Source organism: Ostrea edulis, chromosome 9 (genome assembly GCF_947568905.1).
Source record: "Ostrea edulis chromosome 9, xbOstEdul1.1, whole genome shotgun sequence".
Taxonomy (NCBI): Eukaryota; Metazoa; Mollusca; class Bivalvia; order Ostreida; family Ostreidae; genus Ostrea; species Ostrea edulis.
The window spans coordinates 72848018-72866832 of record NC_079172.1 but is presented as its reverse complement, the minus strand read 5'-3'; the positions used below and the strand labels follow the sequence as shown (position 1 = coordinate 72866832).

At 34.0% G+C, this 18815-nt stretch overlaps 1 protein-coding gene across 7 annotated transcripts in view; it reads left to right on the top strand.

Annotated features, from left to right (window-relative positions):
• LOC125658127 (uncharacterized) overlaps window positions 1–18815 on the top strand; it is a 35415-nt gene that overhangs the window by 5186 nt on the left and 11414 nt on the right. Inside the window, exons 1-13 of one of the 7 annotated variants that reach the window (XM_056150578.1) lie at window positions 2315–2437; window positions 4331–4390; window positions 4742–4816; window positions 4995–5018; window positions 7560–7601; window positions 8678–8767; window positions 8872–8943; window positions 9403–9468; window positions 10824–10913; window positions 15644–15697; window positions 17851–17898; window positions 18229–18264; window positions 18539–18577. In XM_056150578.1, the coding sequence (XP_056006553.1) occupies window positions 4799–4816; window positions 4995–5018; window positions 7560–7601; window positions 8678–8767; window positions 8872–8943; window positions 9403–9468; window positions 10824–10913; window positions 15644–15697; window positions 17851–17898; window positions 18229–18264; window positions 18539–18577 (579 nt within the window). In that variant the 5' untranslated portion in view covers window positions 2315–2437; window positions 4331–4390; window positions 4742–4798. The other 6 variants (XM_048889247.2, XM_048889252.2, XM_056150580.1 and 3 more) reach the window with 6 other exon arrangements.

Below are 18815 nucleotides of genomic sequence, written 5' to 3'. Positions count from 1 at the left end.
ATTCATTTCTAATCAAAAAAGCTACACCCTTTGACGACGTCTCAGAGTTATTGTACATAATACTTCCTTTCCATAAATGTTTATATTTTTCAATGAAGTCATCTCGCCAATGAGTTTCTTGTAAACCAATGATATCATACTTCCTTTCATCCAATAAACTAAATATCATTTTCATCTTATTTACATTACACAATCCATTACAGTTCCACGAAGTTACTATCACCATGATTGTAATTAAGAATAAGAGTTTGTCCATTCTTTCCATTTCATTTATTCTTTTTTGCGTTTCTCTTCTTCTTCAATTTCTTTTTTCTTTTGCCTTTCCCCTCTACGATGATGATTTCATTTTCCGAATCTGTTCCTACATTAGAGTCACTCTCACTCCGCTCTTGAATCATGTTTTCACAATCTTGAGAGGCTTCATTCAATTCCCGTTCTTGAATTTCGTTTTCACCATCCTTAGGGGCATTTTTATTAGTAGACATATTCACTTTATCGTTTTTATTCACAATAATTTGATTTTCTTTCGTCTCAGTATGTTTCTTTTGTTTTGTTTCCACACAAATAAGTGATTCGTCTATATTTTCGTTCTCATGTTGCACCCCTTCGTTCGCCTCTTCTGTTTCCATATTTGTGTTACCCTCTAACACGTCCTCTTTCTCCACCTCAGACACTTCCAATTCATTGTTTTCTTCAGAACTGTGATCACTCATGCAACACTGGCATTTAAATGTCCATTCACCACACTGCTCACACAAGTGATTTTTACAGGCCCTCGCGTAGTGACCTTGCTGCTTACACTTGAAGCACACAAATTTTGGACATGCTCTAAATAAATGATCACTCGCGTAACACAGCGAACACACTTTCATTTGACCGTTATGAATACACCTATGATACTCCTTTTGAAATTTCACAGTGTATGGAAAAGAGGGCATATGAGGAGGTAGTTTCACCCTAACGTACCTTGTTCCGTCAGCAATTGTAGTTCCAGGATAAAATCGTCTGTTAATAGGTGACAGCAATTCAACACCCATTGATGTTAAAGTTTGTTCAATCTCTCCATCATCTATGTAAGCAGGAAGGTGTAAAAAACTAACAATCAGTGAAGTCTGTACAACTTCACGACATTCAAACAAATCATTGCCAAGTCTTATTCCTTCCAGCAAATATTGTGTTGGTGCTTTTCCATCAAGAGTAAGTTCATACAAATTACCTGATTTAGGCACACATGCATAAAGAGACCCCAAACCACAGTTCTCATTGACGAATTGTATTATTCCCTCGGGTTTGATGAGAGAATTGTCTCTAACATTTACAACCACAGTGTTCTCACGACAGTACTTTCTGTCTTTGAATAAATTGTTTGATCCGCCAAGATGGCTGCCACCCGACGTGGCTGCCATCTCACGTTTATGCACAATTATTTACAATGTTCTCAAAGTCTAACTATTTTACACAGAAAATTGAAACATATATACATAAAGCCTTCTGCAGAACAGCAGTCGGCAAATATACTACTCACAGTAGACGCAAAAAGGTAAATTTCCGACACACAAAATTTCCTCGTGCTCACTACAACAAGTAGACCGGAAGTCAGAGGCGAACACTCTCCTAAGTCGTTAAAACAGGTAGTAACAGGTCCATCGCCAAATACTCGGCATCAGGTGTGAAAGTCACGGGTCCTCAGAGATGACCTTAAAAACGGATGACCCGTGTCACAGTACATGTAGCACGCTGAAGAACCCTCACTGCTCAATGGCCGTAAGAGAGAGAGAGAGAGAGAGAGAGAGGTGTTAAAACAAGATGCAATCAATCATACAATAACCCCCTTTTTCGTTTTGATTTCATAATTCACCTTCGACATAGAAATCAATAATATACTTCCCAGAAAATTGACAGTACTACAATGGAGCGAAACTAATACATTTTATGAAATTAGTAAAAATGCAGATTACAAAACCGTTGCATTAGATTGAGTTTTTATATCTTATCACCAACATTAAAGATGATACTATAGACATATATTATATTCAATCACTATGACGATTTTGACCACATCCTGATACCAAAACCTCTTCCCCTGGAATCATGAAATCACAGTTTTGGTAAAAAGGATATGTACCTGCTCCTTCTAAATATATACAATAAGTTTCAGTTTCATAAAGTATCAAAGCATTAAAAAGATTTTTAAAATGTTTAACACGAAAACACTTTATGCCGGACGCAGATCAATAGCAACAGGATTCAAGTGACATAAAAACTGATAGAATACAAAGATTTTCTTTGACTGTTTACATAACTTGGTTAACCATGCATAGGCGTCGGCTTTTAAACACCTACAATCAATTTAACCGACTGGTACATGTACACAGCACCAACCCGGAAGATATCAGAAGACAGTTTTCACGAAGACTTCAGAGCACCTTGAAGGAAGGTAAATTACAATGAGAGAGAGAGGGGGGGAGAGAAAGGGAGAGAGAGAGGGGGAGAAAGAGGAGAGAGAGAGAGAGAGAGAGAGAGAGAGAGAGAGAGAGAGAGAGAGAGAGAGAGAGAGTATATACTGAGACAGATTGACGTACAATAATGAGTTCTTATTTCAGATGCCTATGGATGTACACTCATGAGCTTTTCGTAACAATTTACTTTTATAAATTGCACCGTGTTTATCAATTTCTAATTAATATCACAGAAAAATTCTGAACTCATTACCGTATGAATTAAAATTCAAAAACATTTTTTAGAACAGTTAATTGCACGGCATACAATATGGCTATAATTTTGTGGCGGATAATCTTTTGGAAAAAAGGACATATAGAGGTTATGGTACTAGTTTCTCTGTCATAGTACTTTACATTTGTAATTATTTTCCCTAACAAATCATAAATTTTACCGATTGGTACCAGGAAGTATATAAAGACTAAGTACATGTAATCACTGATAATCAAAAGATTTTTTAAGCGGTTAATCTAACTAAGTATAATTCCAATGTTATTTATTACAATTCTTTTGATTGGACAAAATAAATCTAAACGAGAATTTACACATCAATAAATCCAAAATACGCGCCTGAAAACAAATAACAGTTCGGGGAAACTATTCAATTTTTTGAAATTGATAATACAAGGAACGAATTCGAATTTTAAGAATCAAATATTTTTTTGAAGAATTTATCGATGTGTAAACCCTAGACATTTTACTCATAAAAATAACAGAAAGGTGTTTCGCACTTTTATTCAGTTTGTGAGTAAAATGTCCAGAGTTTACACATCGATGAATTCTTCAAAAAGAATGTTAAATCCTATAATATTTTTCTGAGAAGTATGAAAACGTCATGTAAATTTCCACGTGTACTATATTCCAACATAAAACACTTCATTTTTTTTTTCGAATTTAAAATTCAGGATATAACGACGTCTTTAAAATGAAAAGAAATTTTTGACTTAAGAAAGTTTTGTAACAAAACTGAAATTTTATACATAAAATTTAGCTAAGGTCACAACAGATACTAAAAGAGATGTGGTGGATATTTTTGTGTTTAGGTTTGTTGTATCAGGTTACTTCTTCTTTATGTTATAGTGTATCTATTACAGAAGTTTAAACATGCCAATTGTAACCAGCGTAGATCTGAAAACTGCAAAATTGCGAACTTTGATTGCAAACGGTCAGGTTTCAGGCCATCCGGCTTATTGATAAGCACATAAATAATTGAAAATAATTTGATAATTTTGTAATTCATCATATATCTAGATAAACTAGGTGATATAAATATGTCGGTATCTTGCAAAAATTAAAAGGAATGGGGAGAGAAAACTTATTTGCTCAAGCTTTTCTAACAACTTCAGGTCACATCAGTATTTATTTGTCAATTTATGATGTACATCGTAATCACTAAATAAATCAAATTTCATACTACGATTTTATGACTACATGTAGATCTAGTGACGTTTCAAGACATATTGTCCCATTCTCTGGAACTAGATCTGTTGTAGGCAATAACACGGAACTTGATCAATGACTACATGTAGGTCTTTACATTCGACATTTATACAAATCGCTTTGTTAAGTCGTAAATTATCAAGCCAAACATAGCATACATGCATTTCATTTATACATCCTTATAAACTCAGACACAGTTTGCAATGTCGTGATTTTAGATTGTCTAAAAAAAATTTATCACGATGCCATTTTATTCAACAACCACTGTGGTTTTCAAAATCTGTTCCTTGATAATACCATTCATTAAATCTAGGGTGTACGATTTAAATGTGCAGAAACTGCTGAAGGAATAAAAGATTTTTGTTATTTTTAAAATTTGTATCTATTACAGTCATTCAAGAACTTCAATGTTTAATTTCTTATAAAAGACACTGCTCAACGTGACAGACAGGTATGTACCTATATCACACAGGTATGTACCTATATCACACAGGTATGTACCTATATCACACAGGTATGTCCCTACACCACACAGGTATGTACCTATATCACACAGGTATATACCTATCTCACACAGGTATGCACCTATATAGATTTATAATGTGTATGTTGTCATGTACTTTTTCCTTTATTTCATAACGCTGTTCTCCATTTTTTTCTTTTTTTTATGTCCTGTATTTAAGTTCCGTGTGTGTGGGTGTTGGTTTTTTGTTGTTTTTTTTAAAGTGCCACATAGGCCCGATGGAATATACACGTCACTTTGAATAAATGAATTACTTATATTAATTTTATATATTTACAGATCCATGGATATGGAGAGCAAACTAAGAACTGGGTAGATCATGGAGACAACTCAGACATGGGCGGCGTGTTTTCGGTATTTTAAATCCTAGAATATACATATAAAAGCAATTCATAGTTTCAAAATCGTGGAAATGAAAACAAAACTAAGATTTCTGTATACTTTAACAGAACATGCATATGCTTAATTGCAACTTTATTATTTCCAAGAAATGATAGAGTATATTACACATTTCCTTTTGTTTTTGTTTCAGAAATGTACAAGTAAACACGCACAAGTGAGTAAACATTTCAACATACAAAAAATGTACATGCTGAACATTGAAGTGAGAGTAATTATACTATCAGCACTGCCTTTAACCTTTGACCCAGTATATCTCTTTTTAAAAGGTCATGGGTTACCGTGACAAAATTTATACAAATTTGTTCCCTGTTCAATTTCTAGCAAAATTATGTCATATGCCTACCCCAAATCGTGATACATGCAAATTTAAATCGATTTAAAAATATTGTCATTCAGTCTTTAAAAACCTCTAAAATGTGCCGGTAGAGAGAGGGTTAATGTTCCAGTGTTTAATTTGGGAGTTTATTAATGCTAAACAATGGTCTGAATCTTTGTTAGGTAATAACATTCATAGAAAAGATAATGGTAATTATAGGGGGTATGTCCCAGAAATAAACGATAGAAAACGATAGTAACTTACACACAATTGATTCGTTACCTCGCACTAACCCTTGACATCGGTCACCGTTCAAAACCTGGATTTGGGATAGAGGATGACGCAATAAGCTAAAATTAAATCATCCAATGAGATTCCTTGTTTAAGATGCAAGTTTGGTAAGAGCAAAAACAGAAAGCAAATATGGTCTTACGTGGGGTACATTTTTCAACATCATGAACATTGCGTGTTGATTTTATATGTAACGCATTTAGTAATTCATTTTCGTCGATTAAATATTGTAGCTATTTATTAATCTATTTCAATCTTAAATACCTTGTTGAATTTGTTGAAATACAATCGACAAACATACTTGGGTAATCCATCGTTTTCATGCGTTTTGTATTCTAAACCTTCGTCTAATTGTTTATTTCCAAAATCAGTCGATGGTCACAAATTCTACACCATGTTGCCGACGCCGCGCCATGCGTGTTTAGTTTCATTTTCGACCGATTATAAAAGCCGTCGTCTGATTGGCTCCACGCTACACTACAGGCTGCAAATCAATCATATGGTCCATATCGAGCACATGTTTTGAATGGTGACTGATGTCAAGGGTTAGTGCGAGGTAACGAATCAATAACCCTTGGCTTGTGAAGATGTAAGAGCCGAACGTCGCAAGAGCTGATTATTAATATTACTACATTTTCAATTCCACTTCCAATCCCATTTAAAGTACATACTTAGTACAACAACTGGAAAAATAGCGTATCAAAATCATGACCCCTTAAATCGGGTCAACTGATTATAATTGCGGTCACTGCGGTTACTGCGTAATATAAAATGGAAGTGATTTAAAACATTTCTCTAGATTGTGGCTACAGCATTTGAACTGGGCTTGAGATATTCAAAGGTCATACCAGGCACAACAGTTGCTCCTGACCAGGTAGTGTGTATAATGTCCTAGAACAACACCACTTGGCTTATTTCATGATCACTGGTACAGAGAGAAATTCTTATGGGCTCCCTTTTGTAGAAGGAGCAAAGGCATATTGTTACGTCGGTCTGTACCTTAGTTGGTCGGTCTCTAACAACTTGTTCAACGTATAATTCGAGAATGCTTTATTTCTCAGACTTCATATTTGGTAGGCTGATACACACCAACTTGCACATGATCACTGTGACAGGTCATTAACAGGTTAGACAGCGTTTAAAGGATTATTGGGTCTTAAGCAACACAACATTGAAAAACATTTTACCCCTCAGACTTCATACTTGATAGACTGATAACATCCAACAGTCTTTTGGAATTCCCATGGGCACGACTTGTGCTCCTTTATCTGCTGACCTGATTTTATTTTCTTACGAGGGAGAATTTATTCAAAAGCTTCTATATGAGGAGAGAGAAAAATCTTCCTGTAGCCTTCAAATTTACATTTAGATATATCGGCACTTTATCTACCAACTATAATAATTTTCATTCATATGTTGATTCTATATATCCCAGTGAACTCGAAATAAAAGACACCACATAGTCTTCCACATATACTTTATACTTAGATATTTCATTGAACATTCATACTTGGTAAACTGATACACATTCATACGTATCAGTCCATCTACTGCTCGACAGGAATAATCCTGTATTCACTACCTGTGCCTTTAACGCCTTGCTTCCTCATTCGGCGCATTATATGTGATATCTGTAAATCATTGGGCGACAAAATATCGTTGAAGAAAACTTTCACGCAGATTTGATTCTTCAGTGTGTAGAGCTGTGATTTGTGGAAGGAGATTATCTATTTCACAAACATAATTTTTTGATCCCAGAGCAAGACTTTGTAATGAAGATCGATTCATATTTGGCGCAAAGGTTGCTTATGACCCTACAATATGGTATGGCCAGTCATCAGAGTCATTTGGATAAAGTTTATGTCAACAGCAGACAGACATATTCCGCCAGATAATCACTTTGTACATGTGATGGAGACACACAAATATAAAGGTCATAATCAGCAACGTTCACTTCATATACCATTTCCATGCAATAGGACTGTTTTAAAATAATAACGCTGGTGACAGTTAATATTCGTAAAAACAAATTTTCTTGCAAGATATTTAGATATTAGTGTTCAGCTCATTTCTTCATTTTTAATCTAGAGACACTCTGATGACGATGATGATTTGGACCTCGAGGATTTTGTACGTATATTCTCTTCATTTGGTAAAATTACAATTTATTGTCCGGTACCAGGCGGTCAGTTGTGTGAGCTTAAGGCTTGATGCATAATTTACTGCGTGATGTTTATTTGCTGGGATGTCTGTATGTGATTTTTGATCATGATGACTTTTAAAGTTTGTTAAGGGTGATTTTGGAAAGTTATCTGTTATAAAATCAATGATGTTTTTTTTTTACTACAGTCTACTCCACTTATATTGATGTCACTTATATTGAATTACCTGTTATATTGAAGTCACTTATATTGAATTACCTGTTATATTGAAGTCACTTATATTGAATTACCTGTTATATTGAAGTCACTTATATTGACCTATCTGTTATATTGAAGTCACTTATATTGACCTATCTGTTATATTGAAGTCACTTATATTGACCTATCTGTTATATTGAAATCACTTATATTGACCTATCTGTTATATTGAAGTCACTTATATTGACCTATCTGTTATATTGAAATCACTTATATTGACCTATCTGTTATATTGAAGTCACTTATATTGACCTATCTGTTATATTGAAGTAAACGTAAATCCTCAGTAACATTATTTATGTAGTTCAACATGAGTTATATTGAAGTTTGGATATAATGAACAACTTAAGTGCGTCCCCTGAATTTCCATATATCTGGAGTAGACTGTATATTGTAAAGTATACTTGCCTTATTTTTATTCAGGAAAAGGTTTATCACCTACATTGCTGAAAATTCAATCACGTTTTGACATGAACAATGAAACGGCAAAACAATACTAGAATTATTATCGATTTTCAGAATTTTCGTTTTTTTTTTAAAACAACATAAAACAATAAGTGCTATCTAAAATAACGTTAAAAGTGAATTAATTATCGCCTAATAAGGTGTTCTTTGAGAAAAAAGTATTGCGGTTTTAATACCCCGAGATCGACTAATAAACACAATTAAGAAGTTCCACTCACAAACACAGGGATTCCGTCAGATGTGACGTCAGCATAATGGGGTCATTCAATCTAGTCTTGCACCAATTTGTCTTGTAGTTTTTGTATTATATTTTTTCCTCAGACTCCAATCAGAACATATAGAAGTAGAGAGCACGTAGAAACGCATTCTTTTATTGAGGCTACTGAATATAGACATCGAAGCGGAAAAGAGGTACCCTCTCTCTTTCTCTCTCATTAAGACCAAAGTTATATTATAGACTGAAACAAATGACCGAAAGTTGATAATAAACAATTCCAATTGCGAATTTATTTCAGGGTGTAATTCGAATTCGTCAGTCCTTGTCATCGAAAAACACTAGCATTTTGCATAGTCAACACGGTAGTCAGGTAACGCTCTCTGCATTTATTATTTTAAAACTACTAATGGCAAAAACTTGAATTCTATAACAAGGGCAATGTATTGCCTATGTTTGCATCTGAAATCATTCTGCATATTCTATCATACATAAAATTGTTATTTCTTATTTGTTTTAATTTCTAACATACACACAGTTGGTTTATTTTTAGTGTAGTTACATGAATGTTTTTTTTTAAATTTACTGAAATTGTTCGTGTGTACATGATTTAAGATAACGTGCGTACTATTTGTCATGCAATGGCGGTCTGTAGGGTGACAACATTCCTTTACGAGACTGTAGAGACCATGTATCAGTGAATATCCACTGTGAAAAAGGTTTTATCACTTGTATGGCCTAGTGAAATTGTTCCTAACTTAATTTAACAAAAGACATACAATTGAAACATTAATCATTTCCATTTCTAAGAATGATTATATTGTACTTCTAGAGTCGTACAGCTGAAAGGTTTCAGTCAACATACGCAGAACAGGATATAAGTTTTAGATTTAACGAGGTAAGTCTATAATGAACATAATGTATGATTCATCTACAATTGACATTTTTAGTATACTACTATTAGCAGAATTTCGAGCTGCTGCCAGAATACCGTATTTCTCTGAATTTCATACACACCCTCTGAATTTTACATATAAATTGCAAGGCCAGTCTTATTCTCTTCAGGGAAGTGGACAGGCTTAACATTCATCCACTTCTCTTTTCAAACCTTCATGTTTTGATTCTGGAAATCTTGTAAATGCTGGAACTGGTGACGGTTTCCCCTTCAACCGACGTTTCGACTCGAATATGTCTTAATTTACGTACCAGACAAGTTATTTCCACACCGTTAGCATCAACGAATGCATATGCCTTAAGAAAACCAACACTTATTCATATGTTCCTGTCCTTGGTTTGAATTGCGTGTTTATCTTTATTTACGGTAGCAAAAAAATTCAACGGATAATTGTGTGGACCCTGAAGTCCACGCAGACAATACATTTCAGCGAAGTTAAACCGGATGTTATGGGTAAAAATAACCTTGGGCATGGACAAGTGTCATTTTCACCGGAGACTATCGGAACATCGCTCAGTCTTTTCCTTCAAGTAAAAAAAAAAAATAGATTAAAAAAAAAATTCTTCACGGAAAAGGCCGATGATGTTCCGATCGCACCGGAACTTGATGAGCGACCTTCATTTATGGTACGTACGTGAACTTACACATGGAGAGAAACGTCAATTTGCGCATGTACAAGAACATGTTTTTCGGAATTCGCAATTTGCAGTGTTTTATAAACAAGAGAATTTAGGGGAAAAAATGTGTATGGTTTGTGAAAAACATATTTCGGTGTGTCCAGGGGTCCGTGTTTGCCCAACTATCTATTTTGTATTGCTTATAGGAGTTATGAGATTAATCACTGTTCGTCATCTTCACCTTTCATTAACATAATTACGCACAATGTGACTGACATCTTAGTTTTTACGACAGTTATAAGAGCACATCATATTTCAATATAATTATTTACATAAAGCTTTCTTTTTCGCATGCCCATACACGATTGCTAAATCTAATGTCAGGAACACTTTTAAAGGTTCTATTAGCAAAAAATAAAAGTAAATTAAGGGAATATGATATCTTACATTCCATATATCTTGTTGAATACATATCGAATCTTTTTAGTTTCAGGCATACCTACATCTATCTTAATGCACATACATATAGTATGCCTCTTTAACATTTCTGTAAAAGATTGTTCGCAAAGTCGTGTATTCTATGTAGCTTCAAAATTCCCTCATATTGTCATAAAAGTATGTTTATGAGTTTATCTTGCAAATTCTTTTTAAGTTATCAACCTTTGTTGCCTCTTTTCACAGGAACAAAGAAAAGAATACCGAAGTTCGGAAAGTTCTTATGACCTTGTTATTCCAGACTACAACACAATCAGGGAATCACGTGTAGAACATGTAAGTATTTCTCTTTTTTAAAATCCTAATTATACAATTAAACCATAAGGAAAAACAAACATTAAAGTAAATGAATAACTGAAATATGCTCTCATTAAAAAACGAAAAGTAAGTAAATTTTACAAATTCTCATTATGTGAACAAGATGACTTTGAATTTGGTCTTTTTGTGTTAAGGAATGAATTTATTATTTTTTTCGTTGGATGGAGGTATACCACGAAAAAAAAGACGGACAACTTCGCATGCATCATTGCAAAAAATGAATTTATTTCTTATCATTTAATATTTTAAAACATTGAGTTTATATGATAAAACATTATATGATTTGAGTTGAATTAACGAGTTATTCTTGGACTACATTCTATGTCATTTCGAAATGGGCGTAGTAATTTGTGAATACACAACTTTAAAATAAAAACTAAATCCGTTAAGCTGTTTGCAATGTACATACACTTGTTATAAATAGCATAAATCTCCGTGATGAATTTACAATATCAAAAGAAAGCAAAATGAACTGATATAACAAACATAATGACGAGAAGCTTTTACAAGTGATATCTCATATTGTAGGAGTTGTGACCTTATTGCACTTAAAATGTTAATATATTTTACACATACATTTTTCTTCTGTTTTACCATCAACATTTTCAAAAAATGAAAATAAAAAAAATATTGGGATTCGTGTTGAAATTAGGGAGATAGAAAGCTAGATATCCAGAGGTGGAATTATTTTACACGCGATTGTGTAGATTGACCAGATTTTATTAAAAATATATTTAGCTAGTACAATATATTATTTTATTATATATTTTCAATTTCATCTCTTCGTTTTTCTTTGAAAGTTTGCTGGCATATATCCACGATATATGCCCGTAAACATTTCGGCGCACACACATTACGTCACAATCAATCCTCAAGCCGGAACTACAAATTACTACGCCGTTAATTTTCAAATTGTTCGTGCTTTTCATCCTTTACTCAGTTAAACCAATAAATAAATTGTTAAATATAGAATTATTGTTAGTTTCTAAATGAAATTGAAAGTATATAATAAAAAGGTCACTGCTCGATCCGTCTACATGCCAAAAAACTCGGTCGTCATATAATTTTCCCACACAAAGTCTATAACCTATAAAAATTCGTCTTCAAGGATATAAACATTTTTGCTTATAATCGAAGAAGGATTTAGTAATAGTGCGTATGTTAAAAACATTCCACGCATCTTTACATACGATATAAATGAAAGGCGAAGATGTTGAAGATGTTATAAATTAATCGATAGAATTCCTGCTCTCTTATCAATCTTAGAAACTAGCTAAGTTAAAAAACCTGTAATTTTCTTAAAAATTGAAGAAAATCAAAATCCTTGCCACATATGCATCTTCCATACCCATACAAATACTCTGTAAAATAAGTAGGTCCTCACTTGAAAAACAGACAAATCATGCACTCTCTGTGTAATAATTTCCCCAAAACTGACTAAGTTCAACAACCTGTAATTTTCTCAAAAATTAAATAAAATCAAAATCCTTGCCACATGTCCATCTTCGATACCCACACCAGCACTCTGTCGAACAAGAAGGCTCTCACTTAAAAATTGTGGGAGGAGTTAACCGAACAAATTACGTACCCTCCATATAACAATAATTTTCAAATAAAGGGGCAAAACTCCTACAAGAGAGGTCGAAATGGATTAACATGATTTAGAGAGATCCACAAAGAAGCTACATAGCAGATTACAGCTTGATATGTGACCGAGAAATTAAATAAGAAACAGAAAACCCCGAACGAACAGACGTACGTACAGACATCGCTGTACCATAATACGTACCATCTAAAGACGGGAGTATAGAATGATTAGATATCTTTCAAGAGTCGTTGTTTTTAATTCCGTAGAACTTTAAACGAGTAGCCTTTAGTATTAAATCCATGATAATGCAAACTCGGAGATTCTAGAGATACCAGATAAATTCTATGAAATTGAATCAGTTTAGATTCATGCATATTAGAATGTGTTCTTGGCAGGGGGTTGGTTCTGTTCCGAGGAGGGGACGAGGGGTGGTAACTGGTGTTATAAAGTAGGTATTTGGAGCTTCCAATTTATAATCATGATTGCCTGATTATGCTACCTCCAGAAGCCAACCAAGTTGACCAAGACCCCTCCCCACTTTATTCTAGAATTCAATCCGTGATGGTTATGTCTTTCCTCTTTCAGGGGGAGACATATTGTTTTTGTACTCTGTCCGTCGGTCCATCTGTCTGTCACAAAATCTTGTGAACACTTCTCCTCCTATATGGCTTGTCGAATAGACTTGAAACTTTGTACAATACTTCACTGCTATTTGTTGATGTGCATATTGTCAGGACAGGAGGATCCCAATATTTTCCTAAAAGTTATAGTTGATCTAAGAGGGGTGGATGGTGTAAAATAACTTGTGAACACTTCTCCTTCTATATGGCTTATATGATACTTTAGATTTGAAACGTTGTACAATGCTTTATTGCCATCGTTCGATGTGCATATTGTAGGGACAGAAGGATGCAATTGTTTTCCTAAAAGTTATAGTGGATTCAGGAGGGGTGTAGGATGTTAAAATGGCTTGTGAACACATATCCTTCTAATGTGCATATTGTAGGGACAGGATGACCCAAATTGTTATCCTTAAAGTTATAGTGGATCTGAGCAGTGGAGGATGTACAAATAGTTTGTGAACATTTCATTGGAGTTCATAATGTCCATGTTCGTGTTCATGCTTTCTCCTCTATACCATGCAGTACATTAAGGAGAGGAGGTTTCACTTGGAGCACTTCCAATTTGGGGAGACATTTAAAAAATTTGTTTTTCATAAAAACAATCTCTAGTTCAATATAAAAAATAATATTCAATATTAAGTTTGAAATCTTGAGACCTGGGGGCATATTTGTCCTTTTCTTGTGACATCCAAGTTTGAAAATTGTCAAAGCATATCCAGATAACGAACACAAATGCAAGAGAAGGGGTACATACATTCCTGTAGCTAAATATACACTCTTTCATCCTATAGTAATACATTCCTGTAGCTAAATATACACTATTCCATCCTATAGTAATACATTCCTGTGGCTAAATATACACTATTTCATCCTATAGTAATACATTCCTGTGGCTAAATATACACTATTTCATCCTATAGTAATACATTCCTGTAGCTAAATATACACTATTCCATCCTATAGTAATACATTCCTGTAGCTAAATATACACTATTCCATCCTATAGTAATACATTCCTGTAGCTAAATATACACTATTCCATCCTATAGTAATACATTCCTGTAGCTAAATATACACTATTCCATCCTATAGTAATACATTCCTGTAGCTAAATATACACTATCCCATCCTATAGTAATACATTCCTGTAGCTAAATATACACTATTCCATCCTATAGTAACACATTCCTGTAGCTAAATATACACTATTCCATCCTATAGTAACACATTCCTGTAGCTAAATATACACTATTTCATCCTATAGTAACACATTCCTGTAGCTAAATATACACTATTCCATCCTATAGTAACACATTCCTGTAGCTAAATATACACTATTTCATCCTATAGTAACACATTTATGTAGCTAAATATACACTATTTCATCCTATAGTAACACATTCCTGTAGCTAAATATACACTATTTCATCCTATAGTAACACATTTATGTAGCTAAATATACACTATTTCATCCTATAGTAACACATTCCTGTAGCTAAATATCCACTATTTCATCCTATAGTAATACATTCCTGTAGCTAAATATACACTATTCCATCCTATAGTAATACATTCCTGTAGCTAAATATACACTATTCCATCCTATAGTAATACATTCCTGTAGCTAAATATACACTATTCCATCCTATAGTAATACATTCCTGTAGCTAAATATACACTATTTCATCCTATAGTAACACATTCTTGTAGCTAAATATACACTATTTCATCCTATAGTAACACATTCCTGTAGCTAAATATACACTATTTCATCCTATAGTAATACATTCCTGTAGCTGAATATACACTATTGCATCCTATAGTAATACATTCCTGTAGCTAAATATACACTATTCCATCCTATAGTAACACATTCCTGTAGCTAAATATACACTATTTCATCCTATAGTAACACATTTCTGTAGCTAAATATACACTATTTCATCCTATAGTAACACATTCCTGTAGCTAAATATCCACTATTTCATCCTATAGTAATACATTCCTGTAGCTAAATATACACTATTTCATCCTATAGTAATACATTCCTGTAGCTAAATATACACTATTCCATCCTATAGTAATACATTCCTGTAGCTAAATATACACTATTTCATTCTATAGTAATACATTCCTGTAGCTAAATATCCACTATTCCATCCTATAGTAATACATTCCTGTAGCTAAATATCCACTATTTCATCCTATAGTAATACATTCCTGTAGCTAAATATACACTATTTCATCCTATAGTAACACATTCCTGTAGCTAAATATACACTATTTCATCCTATAGTAATACATTCCTGTAGCTAAATATACACTATTTCATCTTATAGTAATACATTCCTGTAGCTAAATATACACTATTTCATCTTATAGTAATACATTCCTGTTGCTAAATATACACTCTTGGGTCTTTAAGTGTGATTCTGTCTTTTAACGATCCATAAATTCTCCTTTTTGTCTTGTATTAGGTTAGAAGTGAAAAGGTTACGCAAAGACAGTACTCAGCGTTTCCTCAATATCCGGTAAGTCGGTGATACTCTGTGTGTTCTATTTATAATATGCTGCAACGTTTTAGTGTTTATCATCCACGAAACAGAATAATGTCAGCGTACAGTGCGCCTGCATGTTCCGTGCGACTAACGTTTAGGATTGTATAGAATGTTTTGAAATAAATTATGAGATAACAAACCGCAAGATGTATGTCGTAAATTTAGGACAGAGTCGTGGGTCCTAACGCTCTCCTGAGTTAACCTACTTATACACAGGTGGTGGATATGAGTTAAAACACAAATCACGGCCTACGATAAATGATGCTTGCATATTTTTACAAACTGTTAAATTATGTATTTAATGTACCACAAACCTTGGGAACTTTTAAAATATTAATTCTATAAAGGAAGTCGTTTGATTTTTACGTAGACCAACTCTTCGTGCATTAGGTCATGATACTCCAAAATAGCAAACGTTTTCATAGTACACTGTCAGTCAAAAACGAGCTTTGTTTCGGCTTCATTTTGTTCAGATTGCTGTCCTTCATTCTACACGTTGTAAATCTTTATTATCCTTTACAGTTACGCGATTCTTACCCCAATAGCATGGTCGAACAGAAATAAATCTACGCTACATGTGCGTACAAATGAAGGTATGATTATAGCGTAGTCATACTGTACTATTAGAATGGTTGAACAGAAATAAATCTACGCTACATGTGCGTACATATGAAGGTTTGATTATTGCGTAGTCATACTGTACTATTAGAATGGTTGAACAGAAATAAATCTACGCTACATGTGCGTACATATGAAGGTATGATTATAGCGTAGTCATACTGTACTATTAGAATGACCGAACAGAAATAAATCTACGCTACATGTGCGTACATATGAAGGTATGATTATAGCGTAGTCATACTGTACTATTAGAATGACCGAACAGAAATAAATCTACGCTACATGTGCGTACATATGAAGGTTTGATTATAGCGTAGTCATACTGTACTATCGTTTCATGTGTTTAACAATTCTGTAGAAAATTGCTTCTAGAGTTTATCGGCTATTTGGCCTCACCGTGGCCCTGTGGGTCATACTTAGTAACCACATTACAAGAGGATGCTGCACATACGCAATCAAATGTGTTTACAACGTTAATCAAAATCGTTAACGCTAATTCAACGTGAGCGTAACGAACCAATATTTAGTCACCGCCCACAAAATCTACCTTTCTGGATATCAATCAGATTTCGTCTGTCAATCTTCTGCACCCTGTATAACCAAGCTGCTGTCCCCTAACGACGATATAATTTGCAAAATCCTTACTTTAAACGAAACCGTTGAAACCCCTGTACTATCAACTTGTTTGTCACTAGCCTCCCTCGATTCAAAGACTGATCACACGCAGAACAAGCTCTTGCGTATCGAATCAGTTGATGAATATGGGAAGTTGACGACGGAGAAAACTCATCCCTTTTATCATAAAGTTGAGTTGTTAGTTTGCCGTTAACATCTATTTTTGATAAAATATCTAAGTATGAAGCAGAAGTGGATGACTCTGTGGTGTCTTTTTATCGAGTTCACAGAGATATATCGAATCGACATATGAATGAAAATTAGCGTTGTTAATGGATAAAACGCCATCGATATATCGTAATCTAAATGAAGGCCATATCAAGAGATTTCTCTACAGACTGATTTTGACGACGGATTACTCCGTTTTGCTGATCAAGATATACGGCTCACGGCGGTCTCGGAAACTAGATTTGCTGTCTAGGACAGGGTACAGTGTCGCCCTGCGAATCCTGTTCCCTCAGTGGCATTTCCCAAGTCCACATTTGTACTAATAAAGGATTGTATTAATGTATACCTATATACAAACATATACGTACAGGATTTTTCTAAAATATACGGAATATCTAGTTCCTCAGATACATTTTGTCAATATTTCAATCATGAAGCATAACCTCCGCATTCCGTCATGATCTAGTTTTCAAATTCTGTTTTGGGTTTTAGGAAAATTTAAGGAAGTTTTAAAAATCCAATATAAATACAATCGCATTCAATTCATATGTTGAAGACGTTCAATGAATTATCGAAAATAAAGATTCAATGCTTCGGAGAGCAATGACATCCACGAATCTCTTGATTATATGATGTGTTGTCCAGCATTATTTTTTTTGTAGATGATTACACCGGATGAGCCACCAATTGATTACGAACCAGGCGACACTGTGAGTTTTAGCCAGTAAACTGAATTTTTCGTGTGTCAATTTCAACAGTTACTCTCATTTTCAATATTTATTTACTATTATATCCTCATTATGAGGAGCGGAGCAAGCTGAATATATTCTGTTTTTCTGTCCATAACTTTAATCAACTCCTTCAATTCCATTTGAACTATATGTAAAAGAGACATTTCAAACTTAATAAACTAAAAGGTCAAAACTCCCTGGCTTTTATAAATAATGAAATTCGCATGAAGATGAGTGCTGTGTGATACTTGTCAAATGTTTAAACTTAACTTTTTACAATTAATATTAAATGTTTTAAATATTATGCAGACTTACAGTTTTCCAGTAAAGCAATCCAAAACAATTGTAAGTAAAATTGATTTATTTCATAGTTTAAACAGTAAATCCCGATTTGATCTTGAAACGATATGTATTATATAACCACAGCATGTCTACAATATACATTTAGGTTGAGGTTCACGTACAGAAACCACCAGAACACATGGCTGTAAGTATATACATTTAGGTTGAGGTTCACGTACAGAAACCATCAGAACACATGGCTGTAAGTATATACATTTAGGTTGAGGTTCACGTACAGAAACCATCAGAACACATGGCTGTAAGTATATACATTTAGGTTGAGGTTCACGTACAGAAACCACCAGAACACATGGCTGTAAGTATATACATTTAGGTTGAGGTTCACGTACAGAAACCACCAGAACACATGGCTGTAAGTATATACATTTAGGTTGAGGTTCACGTACAGAAACCATCAGAACACATGGCTGTAAGTATATACATTTAGGTTGAGGTTCACGTACAGAAACCACCAGAACACATGGCTGTAAGTATATATAAGTGATATATTTCACCATTGTCATCATAATCATGTAGTGCTAATCAGACCTAAG